Here is a 15,256-nt window from a genome sequence, read left to right as displayed (position 1 = left end):
CAACTTTTTGTCCTCAGCACAAATTGTCTAAAATAGCAAAATAATCTTTTTTCCACCAAATGTCGTACAACACAAAGTTTATTCAATACCTTAAACGTTTGTCTTGTATTGTTATGTCTTGTACTGTCCTATACTGTTCTGTTCAATATTTATATTTTGCAGATCAAACGAATCATGAAAGTGTGATGTATATAGTCTATAATATAGTCTAAATAGATCAATCTTTCAATGTATATAAAAAGTAAATTTCTTCTTATATTAAAGACCAGTTTTTTTTCATAAGTGCGAAAGAAATTGGTTGACTGACATTTTTTTTTTTTTTATATTTCGTTAAAATAAAATTCTGATTAAGGAAAATTTGACAAAAAAGGGGTAAAAGTTGAAAACTATTTTTTTTCCGACATTATGATTTTTTTTTTAAATAAAGAATATAAATAGAAAAAGTAACTTTATTTAATACTCAAGAGACACAAATGGAGGGATGTTTAAGTCTCTTATATGAATTTGATCCAAGATGCATATGAATGAATAAATTTATGGAAAATGCTAAACAGTGTTTAAGGAACCAAATATAGTAATATCATATTGAAGTTTGTGCAGTCAACGCCTCGAAAGTCTAAAAAGTGTTATTTTCAATTTTAAAATTTCCTTTTTTGGTTTCCTTAACTAGTGCCCCGGAGGCACCGGTTAGCATGACCCTAAATTTATTTGAGAGAGCTCACCCACTTAAGTGAATCTCAGTTACACATAGGAATTAGTGTACAAAATTGGGCGCAACACATATCTAGGTATTCCCAAAAGAACTTTCTAACTTATTACTTTTTAAAGAAATTTTTATGATATTTAGGTTTTCTTAATGATGTTTGAAATTATTTGTATTATAATCCTATCTATTTAGCGTGATTATTCTCTAAAGGAACCCTCGGACGAAAAAAAGAATTCTTCTTTTATCTTTTTTTGTCTCCTCGGTTCTTAGGTGTTGTTCGCTCTGGTTTGGGTGTAAGCCCTTCAAAATTTATTTCTTTATAAAATGTGTTTTGTTGGGTTGAAGAGTACGAATGTTGTATATATTTAAACAACCTTTGAACTTAATTTTTAAGCGGTGTGACACTTTTTATTTGTGCGGGAACAAATTGGGATGGTATTTAGCATGTCAACTATTAAACTTTCTTAGGCTATATGTTTGGATTTATGGAATGAGATAGAATGGAATGGAAAAAGATGAAATATAATAATGAAATGAAATGGAATAGGATTGAATGAATTCCCTGTCATACCACCACTTACCTACAATTTTGTTCCGCTCCAATTTGGAAGGTAAGTGATGGAATGAATTTTTTTTTGCTCTTCTTTCTAAAATATCAAAACAATGGAATAGAAAATTGATTCTATTCTACTCCGTTCCATTCCACTCTATTTCGCTTCATTCCATTATATTCCATAAATACAACCAAAGCCTTATTTCAAGTTGTGATCCATTATTAGTATTACTTTCATTATTAATAATTTCATTTGAACAACAATTATCCAAATTATTAAAAAAAAATATTAAAAAATAACTACAATCTTCCCCTAAAAAGCTTTAATTTTGTCTCATATTATAATGTCAAACTCTTATTGCTCTAACAGAGATTGTTTACGACGAGGATAGGTGGTTGATGTAGTGGTTTAGGCTTCAGATATGGGGGAAAATGTACCTGCAAAAACGTTAGCATTTTAACGCTCGAGTTAGTATTGATTGCGAGAAATGCTAAGGAATTAGGTAGAATATGCGTACCAGGTATTGAGGATACATGTGTATTTATATGCCAAACCTTGCATGAGTATGCATGGAGAGTGGCAATTCCACTACCTTAGTGTGACTGAGGATAGTATTGTTTTAGACTTTTAGTACTATAATTCCTATTGGCTGAGTGTTTACCAATGTTTTTGGTAAACAAACGCTTATCATGTCGAAAATCCAGGATAACACAGAGGCCATGTGATATATAGGACGTGGTTGTCCTTGCCATGAGTAGTTATCTCATGTTTGGTAACATGTATTGTTGATTGGCACATTGGACTTGTTAGTATTGGGCTTTAGTCCAATCCGAAACACTTACTATTAATTAATTTAATTTAATACCGCTTGAACTTTTTTAAACTACTATATTAGTTGCAGTCTTCTTCAGAACCACGCTAGTCGCTAGTCTTCAGAACTTGTAAGCCATCAATGATGACTTTTTCTCTTCAGAGTTGACTTTTGTAGCGTGTTCAATATGTTCTTCATATGCAAATTTCTACTTTCAGAAGTAAATTTTTAATATATTGTCCTGCACACTTGAACATACATTAAAGTACCCAATTGTTCACTTATACATTATTATCATCAAAAACCTCATATGCATTGTCCTTAAAACCCATTTTGGTTCTCCATTTTTGATGATGACAAACTTTTGTATATAAAGAACGATTGTTGTTTAATTAACTTAGCTTTTCCAAGGGTTAGGTTTCAAAGCCCCCCTTAGTGTCAGATTTGTTAATTTTAACTAAGCTTTTTCAAAGGGAGGTTTGCAAGCTCCCCCTAAGTATCAACTTCATTAATTCTAAATTAATATATTTAACATTTAAATAAAGGGTTAGGTTTCCAAGTTCCCCCTAAGTTTTAGCTTAGTTACCTTAATTTTAATTTATAATATCAACTTTACTCAATCAAAGTGTATGGTTTGCAAGCTCCCCCTAAGTTCAAGTCTGGTTAATTTTATTAATTTCTCTTTGAATAAATTTAACTTAATCAAAAGGTGAGGTTTGTAAGCTCCCCTTTAGTTTAAGTCTTATTAAGTTTATTCAACTCAACTTGATCAGAAGGCGAGGTTTGTAAGCTCTTTTTGAGATAAATTTTGTTAAGTTTATTCTGAGTTAAAATCCTGCAAAAGTGTAAAAACTTAGCAAATAAGTTAATTAATGCTACTTCATTTACTTCCCTTTTGTCATCAACAAAAATAAATTGAAGATTATCAGCAATGGAAGGCACACATCGTGTAGTAAAGTTTCTTAGATCTCCCAAATGTAGATGAGTCAGAACAGAAGTTCTGCAAACCATTCCTTTAGAGCTTGTTTGTTTGCCAGAATCTCCTCTCTACCTTCTACCTTTAGCTTCAGCAAATTGTCATCCATGAATAGTCTCAGACAATCCCAGTGACTATCATTTGCTGCTAAGCTTGTGCTGTCGGTTCTTTCATCCAATAATTTCTTTACCTTATTAAACACTAACTCACTGAATCCTTCCAGGTCAGAGTAGCATGATGGTGGTGGTCGAGATAAGTTAAGGTTTAGAGTGGGATAATGGATGAAAAAGGGTTCAGGTTCAGGTCTGATGTTTTCAAGAGTAACATCAGAACCTAGAGATGGTGAGGTTTCAGGAATGATATCAGAAGCAAGTGTAATATCAGATGCACTTATTATGATGTCTCTATTTACTTCTGGAGTATTTTCTTCACCAACTCCATCTAGATCAGTAGAAGCAGACTGTTGAGGAGCTTGTGCTTCTTGTTCTCCACCTCTTTTGCATCTTCTTGGCTGGGTTTCTGTCTGCACATCATCAGAAGATGACTCCTTTCCCCCATCATTATCATTCATACCCTTGTTGTCATTGGATACCTCAAAGTTACCGGCATTTCTACAGTTTCTTCGGCGTCTCAAATGTGAAGTTCGATAGTTTCTACAAGTATTTATTTTGGAAAAAAAAAAAAATACTTGAATGTACGCAAGAATTTGGTCAAATTCACATAAAAATACATATTATTTAATTATTTGAAAAATACAATATTATATAATTCTTTTCTCTTTTTACCTAAACTATCATAACCACAAGAGCTTCTCTTATTTTGATACATTAAAAATAAATATGACAGCTTAGTCTCATGAACTTAGTGTAATGTGACAACAAGTTATCTTGTACTCTTTTCGTCCCGAATTATAAGAGAAAATAAAAAAATCACACTTATTAAGAAAAAGTAAAACATGAGAATTTGAAATATGTTTTTGTGTGTTTTCCTTGGAATAAGTTGCATAGGAAGATGTAAAAATAATTTTTATTGGTTGTTGTTTATTGAGAAAAGAGTAGAGAGAGAAAATTAAATGCAACTTGCACTTAATTTTATGAGAATAAGGGAAAAACATTATTGAAAATGACTTTCTCCCTTATAATTTGGGACAAAAAAATAGGCTTTTTTCCCTTATAATTTGGGACGGAGGGAGTATCTCTTAAGCTTATATATACAAGCAAACCCTAAACCTAATTTGTTTTCCCTCCACTTTTATCTTGCAATTTTTATTAAAAAATAATATAATTTTGTCTTGACTAGGATTCAAACCTGCACCCTTTCAGTCAAGGTCGTCAGAACCGGACCGGTCATCGAACCGGAGAGCTCACCGGTTCAAGGTTCAATTGGTCAGACCGGGTTCAATCGGGATTGAACCGTTTTTAATTAAATATATATTTTAATTAATATATAAATAAATATATATGAATAATTGCTCAATATTTCATAATTTCACACATTAAAAAGATAAAATATCACAAGTCAAAATAAAATAAAATTTATAATTCAAACCAAATGAAAAATAGATGAAAAACAAAAACTTTTCCTATTCCTACGACGTCGTTGTTTTGTTTCAGATTTTTTTTTAAAAAAATAAAAAATAAAACGACGTCGTTTTGCCCTTTTTTAAAAAAAACAAAAACTGCAAAACCGCTTGAACCGCCCGGTCAGTTCGCCGGTTCGACCCCGTTCACGCGTTTTTTTGCCGGTCGGTTTCCTATCCGTTTTTTGCTCAAAACCGAACCGTTTTCATGACCGGTTCACGGTCCGACCGGTCTGACCGGCCGGTCCGGTCCGGTTTTGATAACCTTGCTTTCAGTGCAAGACAATATTTTCAACCATTATGACAAATATATCAATTGTGATTAAAATTATGTGCAATAATTGATAAGCACCATCGATTTTCATAGGAAAGATTTCATACAACAATTAAACACCATCAAATTACATTGCACAGTTTAAACAATTAAAAACCGATAATTAGAAATCTAGCAAATCATCAAATCATACATTTTCTTAGTGTTTTATTTTTCGAAAAAATTTACATTTTTTTATCCTAATTCAATATTTTTTACTAATTAACTAAACATGTTAACCATTTTCTTAGTGTTTTTTTTTAAGGAGAGAAAAAAATCATTGGACTTAAAAGTTACTTTTTTTTAACTAAACATGCTAAGAAAACTATACCTTTTTTAGGTCTTTCTGAACTTAAAAGTTTGTTCATGTTGAGGAATATGGTTGATCGTATTATTATATATATATATATATATATATATATCAAGGTGATATTTATGCAAATAGTAGTTGACTCCAGGTATATCAACGTGACTATATTATTAATTACGAAAAAAATCATTGATTCACATTTGTTTCTTTTGTTAACAATGTATCCTAACCTTTATGGATCGAAGAAGATTGTTTTCTGAATGAGTTTTGGGTGTTGGCGATGGAGAAATTGAAGATGACAACGACAACGATTTAGAACTTACATTTCATCAGATTTATTGATTCCAAATTCATGTGATCCTCTTGCTTCTATCATTGAAAGCACATATCCTCAACTTTTATAAAACATGAACGATATAACGTGTTTCCAAAATAGAGCTATATTAGCTCCTAAAAATTCAATAGTCGACACAATAAATAATTATATGTTGGACTTAATTCCCGGTGAAGAAAAACATATTTGAGTTATAATACTCCACTCGCACATAATGTAGATGATCAAACAGTGGATATGTTCGTACTCCCGAATTTTTTAACACGATTTCTACGTCGGGACTCCCAAATCACAAGTTGAGACTTAAAGTTGGAGTTCCTGTTATGCTATTAAAAAATTTGAATTAAAAATTAGGATTATGCAATGGAACGAGACTTATTATTACAAGTTTGGGAAAACGTGCTCTTGAAGGAAAAATTATTTCAGGAAGTAATATTGGTGATCAGGTTTTCATACCTAGATTTTTTCTAACACCATCTGACGTAAGAATTCCTTTTAAATTTCAATGGAGACAATTTCCTTTAATGATTTCTTTTGCGATGACTATTAATAAGAGTTAGGGACAATTTTTAAAGCATGTTGAGATATATCTTCCGTCGCCAGTGTTTTCACATGGTCAGTTGTATGTACGATTTCAAGAGTTACTTCTAGAGAAGGATTAAAAATATTGATCATCGACAATGACGACGAAGATACGACTAAGACTTCGAATGTGGTCAGTAAGGAAGTCTTCTGTAATATACTTTCCTTTGTATGAATATTTATCCAAATTTATTATTGAACTATCGTTTAATTAATGTTACTCAAAAATTTTCAAATACCTTATATTATTGCAATTATCAAATAATAATTTATAATTACATATGTTACGACTAATTAGACCCGTGCGGGTCGATGTTCTAGTACAAGATGAATTTTTTGATCCACATATTATACGAATATGTATTTATACATTTATTGAGGTCAATGATTCTAATTAATTTACAAATATTATTTATTAATTTTTTTATATTAAATATTGTTTATGGACCAATCACAATTATCCGATAAGTAAGAATACATATCTACCCGAGCTTAACCAAAAAAAATAAAAAATGTGCCAACGAGGTATGCCCAAAAAGTTATAACAAAACAACAAATTGGATCTTAACTCTGTCTAAATATTAATTTAACATCATTCCGGCGACAGCGCCACCAACGATTGAATGAACGACAATACAGTTCATCTCATATGTAGTTGACAAGTCCAATTCTAGTGTTTGTAGCGAAATGTCCGAAATTTCACATTCAGGGTACAAGGATTATGTCGCTGGTTTACTCGCTGGAGTTTCCGCTGTAGTCACTGGTCACCCTTTTGATACCGTTAAGGTTCGCAATTTTCATTTACCATTCATTCTTTTTTGTTGCAATTATCTTTGCTTTACAATGTAACTTGTTGCTGAAACAGTGAATTGAGCTAACTCATGTAGTAGAACTAGAATCATTACCATCTTGTTTTGTAATTAGAGTACCATGTTTTTGACCTAGATAATGTAATCTGGATTATTATTATTCATTTCATTCAGTCTACTATCCAAACAATGGAATGAGAATGTTGTTCTGTTCTGTTCTGTTTCGTCATAAAATATTCAAACAATGATCCATTCCATTTTGTTCCTTTCCGCTCGTTTTAAAGCCTTAATAATTAATCACTAATATTATTGATAAGGCATGAAAAAGGTAGTGAACTTTCTAAAATTTTAGTAAATTTGTACATTAGAATATAGATATTCATTATGTGAGCATAACTTAGTTGATAAAGACATCACATTATATATGCGGGGACTGGGGTTCAAACCCGTGATTCGGGGTGAATTTCTCGCCACTAGGCTACTTGAGAAAAAAAAAAAAAAAAAGAATATACATATGCATTCAGCAATCAGCATACCTTGTTTTGAACAATTTTCCTATATCATGATTCTCTATGTTTCAGTGAGATATCGTGAGATATCACTTGATGCAGTAATCTGCCACCAATAGTGTTTCCATTGATTATTTATCACTTATGCAGTAATCTGCCACTAATAATGTTTCCATTGATCATTGCCATTATAGTTGTAAATGTATTTGTAGTTTTTGGACTGTTATTTTGATTTGTGATAAACATGAACATTTTTAGTTTTTTTAAATTTTCTTCTGGTAAATAGTATTCTACATTGTTTTTCTAAGTTCTGACTTTCATACTTGCGTTCATATCTGCTTTAGGTTCTTCCAATGCATTTTTATTGCTGATCAAGGATCTTTTTATGTTTCTTTGATTATATGTTTGTTGTTTTTATTTACCTTTTAAAAATTAGCCTATCTACTAACAATATTTTTTTCCGTTCCATTTATTAGGTGAAGCTGCAGACGCACAACACAAAAGCACATCTAGTTCCATACAGAAATGGATTGCATTGTACTGCTAGGATATTACAGACTGAAGGAGTATGTCTTTTTTTTCCATATACACTACAAATATCAAGATATTATAATAGTTTTTTTAATATCTTCTATCATTAGCTTTAACTTCCGAGAGATGAAATTAACAAGTTAATCATTTGAAGTAAACAGAAGAATGTGAAATAGTAGATAACTGCTAACTTGTATCAGTGATGGTTAATATGATTTCTTGTGTATAAAACAGGAAGTCTGGCCAATTGTAGTTTTATCATAATGTAGGCAATTAGGCATGTTATGGGATCATTTACTTGATTGATACCGTTTTATTTAGTACTAATTTAGATTTAGTATTCTAATAATGAGTTCATTTTGTTGAAATTGGATTTTAAGTGAAGTATTTTATGTTGGTATATTTGTACTCTAATAGCAAGTTTGGTGTTAAACTTAGCTTAAGTTTTTTTCTTTTTTTGACTGAACTTGGCGTAAATATTTCAACCCAACACAAAGTTTGTCTTATTTATCATCTTTAGTCAAACTGAGATTTGGAAGCAAAATTAATTTTGATTTGATGTAATCAAACATCTAAACTTTTAGTGAATGATGTCAAGTTTGCACTGGATATTATATTTCATGGAAACTGATCATTGGACTTATTTTGGTTATTATTCGTAAAATCTGCATGCTACTATGCTTAACATCAGTTATGCATAGCAACATTCACTTTTTTAGTTCCTTTCTGCTGGGATGCTTTTCACCTTGAATTTTAACCTTTTCTACTGACATGTGTCTAAGACTAGGCTCATTTTACTTGGTCATAAATTTAATCACGAAGAATGGGAGTGTCGGTGGTTGAACGCATGAACTCTTAAATATAGTGCTATGAATGATGTTATATCTCCTTTTCTTTTTCTGGTGCTAATGACTTCATATCTCTTAAGTTTAACTGTATGCAAAACCAAGTTTTCTTTTTCTTATTCATTTTAAATAAGAGATTTGAGAGAAATGATTTGAGATTGCCAACTAGTACAAACTCTATTTCAGATCAAAGGATTTTATAGAGGAGCAACATCATCTTTTGCTGGGATGGCTTTGGAAGGATCTCTCTTTTTCGGCATTTATTCCCAGACAAAACAGTACCTTCAGGTGTGCATAAACGTGACATAAATGAGGTTATTCGATAGAGTACTATGATCTTTTTACTGGTTTTCTGAATTTCTCTGTTGTGATGTATCATATGCTTCATAGCATGCTTTAATTCATGCCTTCAAATTTTGTTTGTCCACTAATCTAGGGTGGCGTGCAAAGCGGTGCCCCACAACCTCAAGTGGTAATACCGTCTGCAGCTTTTAGTGGTGCCATCAACAGTTTTGTGTTAGGTCCAACTGAACTGATAAAGGTAACGTGAACCTAAGGTTTGTATATATCTAATATACCGCAGTTTCTTTGGTCGGTTGTCTATATAACCATTCCAATTTAAGTTAAACTTCTTCAGTGTAGGATGCAGATCCAAGGCACCGACTCTTTAGTTCCCGTGTCAAGTAGATACAGTAGTCCCCTTGATTGTGCCCTTAAAACTTTAAAAACAGAAGGGGTGAGGAAATTCTGCAATATCTTGCAATATTATGATTATTGATTAATGTGTTATAGCTGATGGAATTACTTTCAGGTGAAAGGAGTATTTCGTGGAAGTAGTACAACATTGCTTAGAGAATCTATAGGGAATGCTACCTTTTTCAGTGTATATGAATATATGCGTTATCGAATGCATTCATATATCAAACCTGCTTCATCCGATTACAGTCACCTGATTGAAATTGGAATTGGAGTTGTTACCGGTGGAGTTAGTGGTGTGGCCGTAAGCATCTTGAGAACTAAGCATGTATTTACTTTATGTAGTTTACAACTAAATATACTATAAACCCTACTAAAGTTTTGTTGGTTGTGATTTTGCTTGATTGTTCTACCAGTTTTGGTTGGTAGTTATGCCCCTTGACGTGGCAAAGACACTAATTCAGACAAACCCGGATAAAAACTGTCCCAGAAACCCTTTTACGATCTTGAGTTCAGTAAGTTCTCTCAAACCTTTCTTCATCTGTTTCTGTAATTGCCAATCATAAACAAAACTAGACATCAGAAAGGCATAAATTGTTTTTTTGTAGATCTACAAGAGGACTGGTTTGAAGGGGTGCTATACAGGTCTCGGCCCCACGGTAGGTCGAGCATTTCCGGCTAATGCTGCAACAATTGTCACCTGGGAGCTAGCAATGAAAATGCTAGGCATTAGGCATGACTAAGGTTAGTTCTTTTCAATTGCAATTTGGTGTCTTTCATTAGGCACGACTAAGTCTACTTCATTTCTATTGCAGATAATACAACAAAGCTCAAGTATGTTTTCATGAAACCCATTTTACACACTAGAACATAGTTGGATGAAGAGAGGAATGCTTTTAATATATTGCATTTGAAGATCTTCAAATTTTCATTTTTTTTCCTAAGTTTTTACGTATGTAGACAGAATACATTATTGCATTTGAAGCTGCTTAATTTTGACACTAGGGAGCTTGGTTGATGAAGTTGAAACAAGGGGGCTTGATTAACTTCCCCTAATACATGTATTTTTTGTCCTCCATTCTTTCTTATGGATAGAGCATTTTTTTAGTGGACTACTGAAATTATATGTTTAGTTCTTATATATGATGAAGGGATAGGCATTCAATTTCAATTATAGGATTACTTTTCACCCCCTCCATTTCTAAAACATCACACATTATTTGTTTCAGTCGTATAACAGAATTTTTTGGGTGAAGGGAAAGGGCTTTACATGCTTCACTCTTGAGCCTGACTCATCACATTTTTGAGAGGTTCTTTTGGTGCCCTTGTGTTTTCTCGCGCGCCCTCTTTGTTTTCCATTTTTTACTTGTCCGCTACTTAAGTAGTAGATGTTATAAAATAGGAAGTTTGAAAGAGAAAAATAGCGGACAGTGTTTACGGCGCGCGAGAAACTTCAGGGGCGCCAAAAGAAACACTCCACATTTTTTGTTGTTCAAAAAGTTGAGATGGTTTCATTATTGATACATGAGATGAACTATATTGTTAAAGAGAAAGTCTAAAGGTGAACAGTGTAACACCTCAATTCCATTTTCTTGTTGTATTTAATTAACACCTTAATTGTTGGTGATAATATTTTTAGTTTGGTGATAATATTTTGTTTAAAGAATTAAAAACGAAAAAAATTAAGTATATTTCTGTTGGTTTTTTTTTTTTTTTGTGGAAATATATTTCTGTAGGAGTTGTTGGTGTTCTGCACTCAAAAAAACATTTTTTGTGTATGACAAATTTTGAGAGCTTTCAAGACTTTTTTATGAAGCATAAAATGAATGGTAAAATTGGAAGAGAAAAATAAATCAAAACTTGGCATCTCCTTTATACATATTTATATAGAATACATATTTATATAGAATATTTATATAGAAGAGAGAAAAAGTCACAACTTTTTTTTTTAATAACTCAAAGTATATACCAATTTGTTATTCTTGAGGTGAATAAGTGAGAGATTCTGAGTTTTAACTTCGATCTCTACGTATATAATGTGAAATTTTTACCAACCGAACTATGCTCACAGGAACACGTTTAATCTTTGCATAAACGTAAGATTTATACCAGAATAATGTGGTATTAAAACTAATATTCTTATCCTCTCTGGTTTAGTATGTTAATTGTTATGTTAGTTTTTTTTTTTTTTTTACACTTGGAAGACAATAAACCTAAACCTCCATATCTTTTAACCCTTAACTCAACTAGTTCAATCAGTTGAACTATTCATCCCACCCATAAGTAGGAGTGTGCATGGTCGGTTTTTCTCCAAAACCAAACCATTTATAAACCATTTTTTTGGATTAGTATTCATAACCAAATCCACATTTTATTTAAAACCGGTTGTCAAACTAGTTATAAATATGATTATGGTTACATAACCGGTTAAATTTATAAATCTGATTTTTAAATTTGTTATTTATCAAATTTGATTTAAAATCGGTTATTTCTTAAATTCAAATTTTAATCTAGTTATTTTTTGGTTTGAAACCAATTATTCTCCAAATTCATTTTTTTCCTTTACTAAATATTTCCATGTGCTTATTGTAAACAAAAAAAATGCATATAAAAAAATATAAATGTAAATATTTTTTTTTAGGAAGAAATACATATATGTCAAAAAAAAAAAAAAAGGAAGGATGCATAAAAATATGCATATATAAACTGGAATATATATATATATATATATATATATATATATATATATATATATATATATATATATATATATATATATATATATATATATATATATATATATATATATATATATATATATATATATATATATATATTGATGGAAAAAAAATTGAAACACGGAGAAAGGTAGAAGAACGGGGATCGCCGTTGCGCTGCCGGCCACGACCGCCGTGAGCGCTATGTTCATCTTTTTCGGCCTAGTTGCGCCTCCACTGTCTCATTCTCTCTCTCTCTCACTCTCTCTGCGTGTGTTTCTCCCTCTCTAGGGATGGAAGAAGAATATGAAAGGGATGGAAGCTTGCCGCCGTAACTCCGGCCACGTCCGTCGGCGTGTTTTGACCACTTTCCATTCTCCTTCGCTCTCACTTTCTCTCTCTCTCTCTCTCTCCGTCTCTCTAATTTTGCAGGTTATAATTATATCATTTTTTTGTTGTGTATTTTCAAATCTTATGGAATGAATCTAACTTATTTTCCAATTTTGTGAAATCTCCGAATGAAATTGGGGTTGTTGATTTTGATTTTTGACGATAACATATTAACAGAGAATAAACTAAGATATTGGTTTTTTTAAAAAAAAATTAAAAAAATTAATCCAAAAAAATAAAATAAAATAGGTTTTGGATATGAATATCCGGTTAAATAACCGGTTTTCATATTTGGATAACTAATCATATGTAAATGGATTGGTTAAATTTTATTTTAGAATTAACTGAATTTTTAAGATTGGATTTGAATGTGGTCGTGGATTTGCATTGTAATTGGTTATTTTGTGCAGCCCTACCCATAAGTTAGTTGTTCCCTACTCATTAGAGATGAACAAAAAAGGAGAACAAAAATTGGGATGAGTTTGACCGAGAGATAGGATGAAGTTCACATTTACCAATCCTAGATTTTTTAGTTTGAGAGATAGGATGGCAAATTTAGCATAACACAATGTGAAAATTGTTTCAATACACAAACTACTCTCAATCCTAAATACACTCATAGTTTTTAAAACAAATATCTCACTACATCTCACAAACACTAAAACAAGAGTATAAGAGAGAGAAAAAGAGAGAGAAAAAAAAAGTAAGATATAAGTTTAAATTGCTTTTGACTAGTGCATCTTCTAAGGAAGAATTAGAGTCCATATATATAGAAATGTAAGGCTTAATATCTAAAACATATTTAGTTTAAAAACAAATAGAATTTTGCAAAAAAATATAAACCTTTGTTTTAAAATATATTTGGTTTAAAAGCAAACAGAATTTTACACAAACTAATTTTAAGACAATCTTCGTAAATTTAACAATGTGAAATTTAGAATTTTCAATATGTATATTTTCAACTAATCTAACTATCTATTTATCGATGTACACTTGCATTTTTTGTACGTTTGTCGATCTTGTGTGCCAATAAATGTGCATGCCATGAGTGGGTAAACTTTATACTCCTTTAGTGACTTGTCATCGTATAATGATCTCGTTTGGATTGACTTATTTTGAGTTTATGTGAAATAATTTATGCAAATAAATGAGTTTTTATGTAATATTATAAGTTTTTCAAAGTAATTTATAAGAAATTAGCTTATAAAAATACCACTTTTTTAGTTGAAAACTTATAAATTCACATAAAACTTTATTTATTTATATAAACTCAAAACTCAAAAATAAGGCGAACAGAAACGGGAACAGAAACGGGTCCATAGTCAAACAAATTTTTTATCAACATCACATATAGGCAATCTTGAAGACAAGTTATATATGCAAGCAAAAGATAAATACATTAACAAGGAATTTATCAAACATTTTTGTAGAATGTCCAGACATCTTATACTCATGAAAAAAAAATCTCACGTTCTATATATACACGTAAACTACATACTGATACTAATAATGTGTAAATCTAAGTACTTTATCGTCCCAAATTATAAGGAAAAAAACTCATTTTTTAGTCCCAAATTATAAGGAAAAAATTATTTTCAAGAATATTTTTTCCTCATTCTCATAAAATTAAATGCAAATTGCATTTAATTTCTTCTCTCTCTCTCTCATTTTCTCAATAAACAAACAACTAATAAAAATTGTTTTTACATCTTCCTATGCAACTTATTCCAAGAAAAACTCATAAAAACATACTTCAAATTCTCATGTTTAGTGTGATTTTTTTATTTTTCCTTATAATTTGGGACGGATGGAGTATTAAACATCTAAATAAAAATAAAACCCTAGCATATTTCTATATGGAAAGTGCCGGCAGTTTCAACCATCGCTATGTGCTTGTTGCGACGGTTCTCCAAACATCGAAGTTTTCAGAGTCGCAAGGTTATGTAGGATATTTTATGTGTAATTTATTTCAAAGTTATTTTATTATTATTATTATTAATTTTAATTGGTCATGTTTCTAATTAATTGGTTGCTTAGCCGTTCCTATTTCATTGACAAGATTAATATGTAATCAATCCTAATTAAAAGGGCTCCGTTACGCTGCAACGTAAACTTATTGTTTTCTAATAAAGTGGTATATATGTATATATATGCATGGGTGATGGCTAGGCAAAAAGGGGGACGGAGAGTTAGAAAGAAAATAAACATTGTGTATAACTAATATAATACTAAGTTTCCTTGAACATCCAAAAAGTGGTTCTTGAGACCTTGCTAATTCACGTGCGGTGCTAGCAAGAAGTGACTGTTGTATCCTGGAGGGTATTAGCTATGAGACCAACTGCACTGGGTAACTTATCTGTGGTGGCGAAATACTCTTAAGCCCAGTGCATTTACACGCCTCAGTCAAATCGATAAGCTTTTCTTCTTTTCTATTTTATTTTATTTTATTATGTTATCAATTTTATTTCATGATGTATCATATTTATTTGTACCAATATTTCTTTGATTTATATTAATGAAATAATGCTATGTCATATTTTTCCAACAATCTTAAGAGTATTCTTTGGCATAGAATTATTACTAATTTTATTATT

The 15,256-nt window shown here is 31.1% G+C and overlaps 1 protein-coding gene across 1 annotated transcript; it reads left to right on the top strand.

Annotated features, from left to right (window-relative positions):
• The first annotated feature begins 6,722 nt into the window (after window positions 1-6,722).
• On the top strand, window positions 6,723-10,679 carry LOC123915824 (mitochondrial arginine transporter BAC1). The gene is made up of 9 exons (XM_045967077.1): window positions 6,723-6,951; window positions 7,960-8,049; window positions 9,046-9,147; window positions 9,296-9,400; window positions 9,497-9,595; window positions 9,671-9,859; window positions 9,972-10,070; window positions 10,164-10,299; window positions 10,371-10,679. Exons 1-8 carry the CDS (start codon window positions 6,853-6,855, stop codon window positions 10,296-10,298), a joined length of 918 nt encoding a protein of 305 aa, XP_045823033.1. The 5' UTR covers window positions 6,723-6,852; the 3' UTR covers window position 10,299; window positions 10,371-10,679.
• The last annotated feature ends 4,577 nt before the right edge of the window (window positions 10,680-15,256 follow it).

Source organism: Trifolium pratense, linkage group LG3, assembly GCF_020283565.1.
Source record: "Trifolium pratense cultivar HEN17-A07 linkage group LG3, ARS_RC_1.1, whole genome shotgun sequence".
In the NCBI taxonomy this organism is placed as follows: Eukaryota; Viridiplantae; Streptophyta; class Magnoliopsida; order Fabales; family Fabaceae; genus Trifolium; species Trifolium pratense.
The sequence above is the reverse complement of the archived record's forward strand: the minus strand, read 5'-3'. Positions and strand labels throughout refer to the sequence as shown.

Excerpts from the sequence above, each read along its gene's own strand:
- LOC123915824 (XM_045967077.1), top strand. The coding sequence starts at position 6,853 with ATGTCCGAAATTTCACATTCAGGGTACAAGGATTATGTCGCTGGTTTA. Across the intron at positions 9,401-9,496 it reads GTCCAACTGAACTGATAAAG|TGTAGGATGCAGATCCAAGG; the intron begins GTAACGTGAACC and ends AAACTTCTTCAG. Across the intron at positions 9,596-9,670 it reads AAACTTTAAAAACAGAAGGG|GTGAAAGGAGTATTTCGTGG; the intron begins GTGAGGAAATTC and ends AATTACTTTCAG.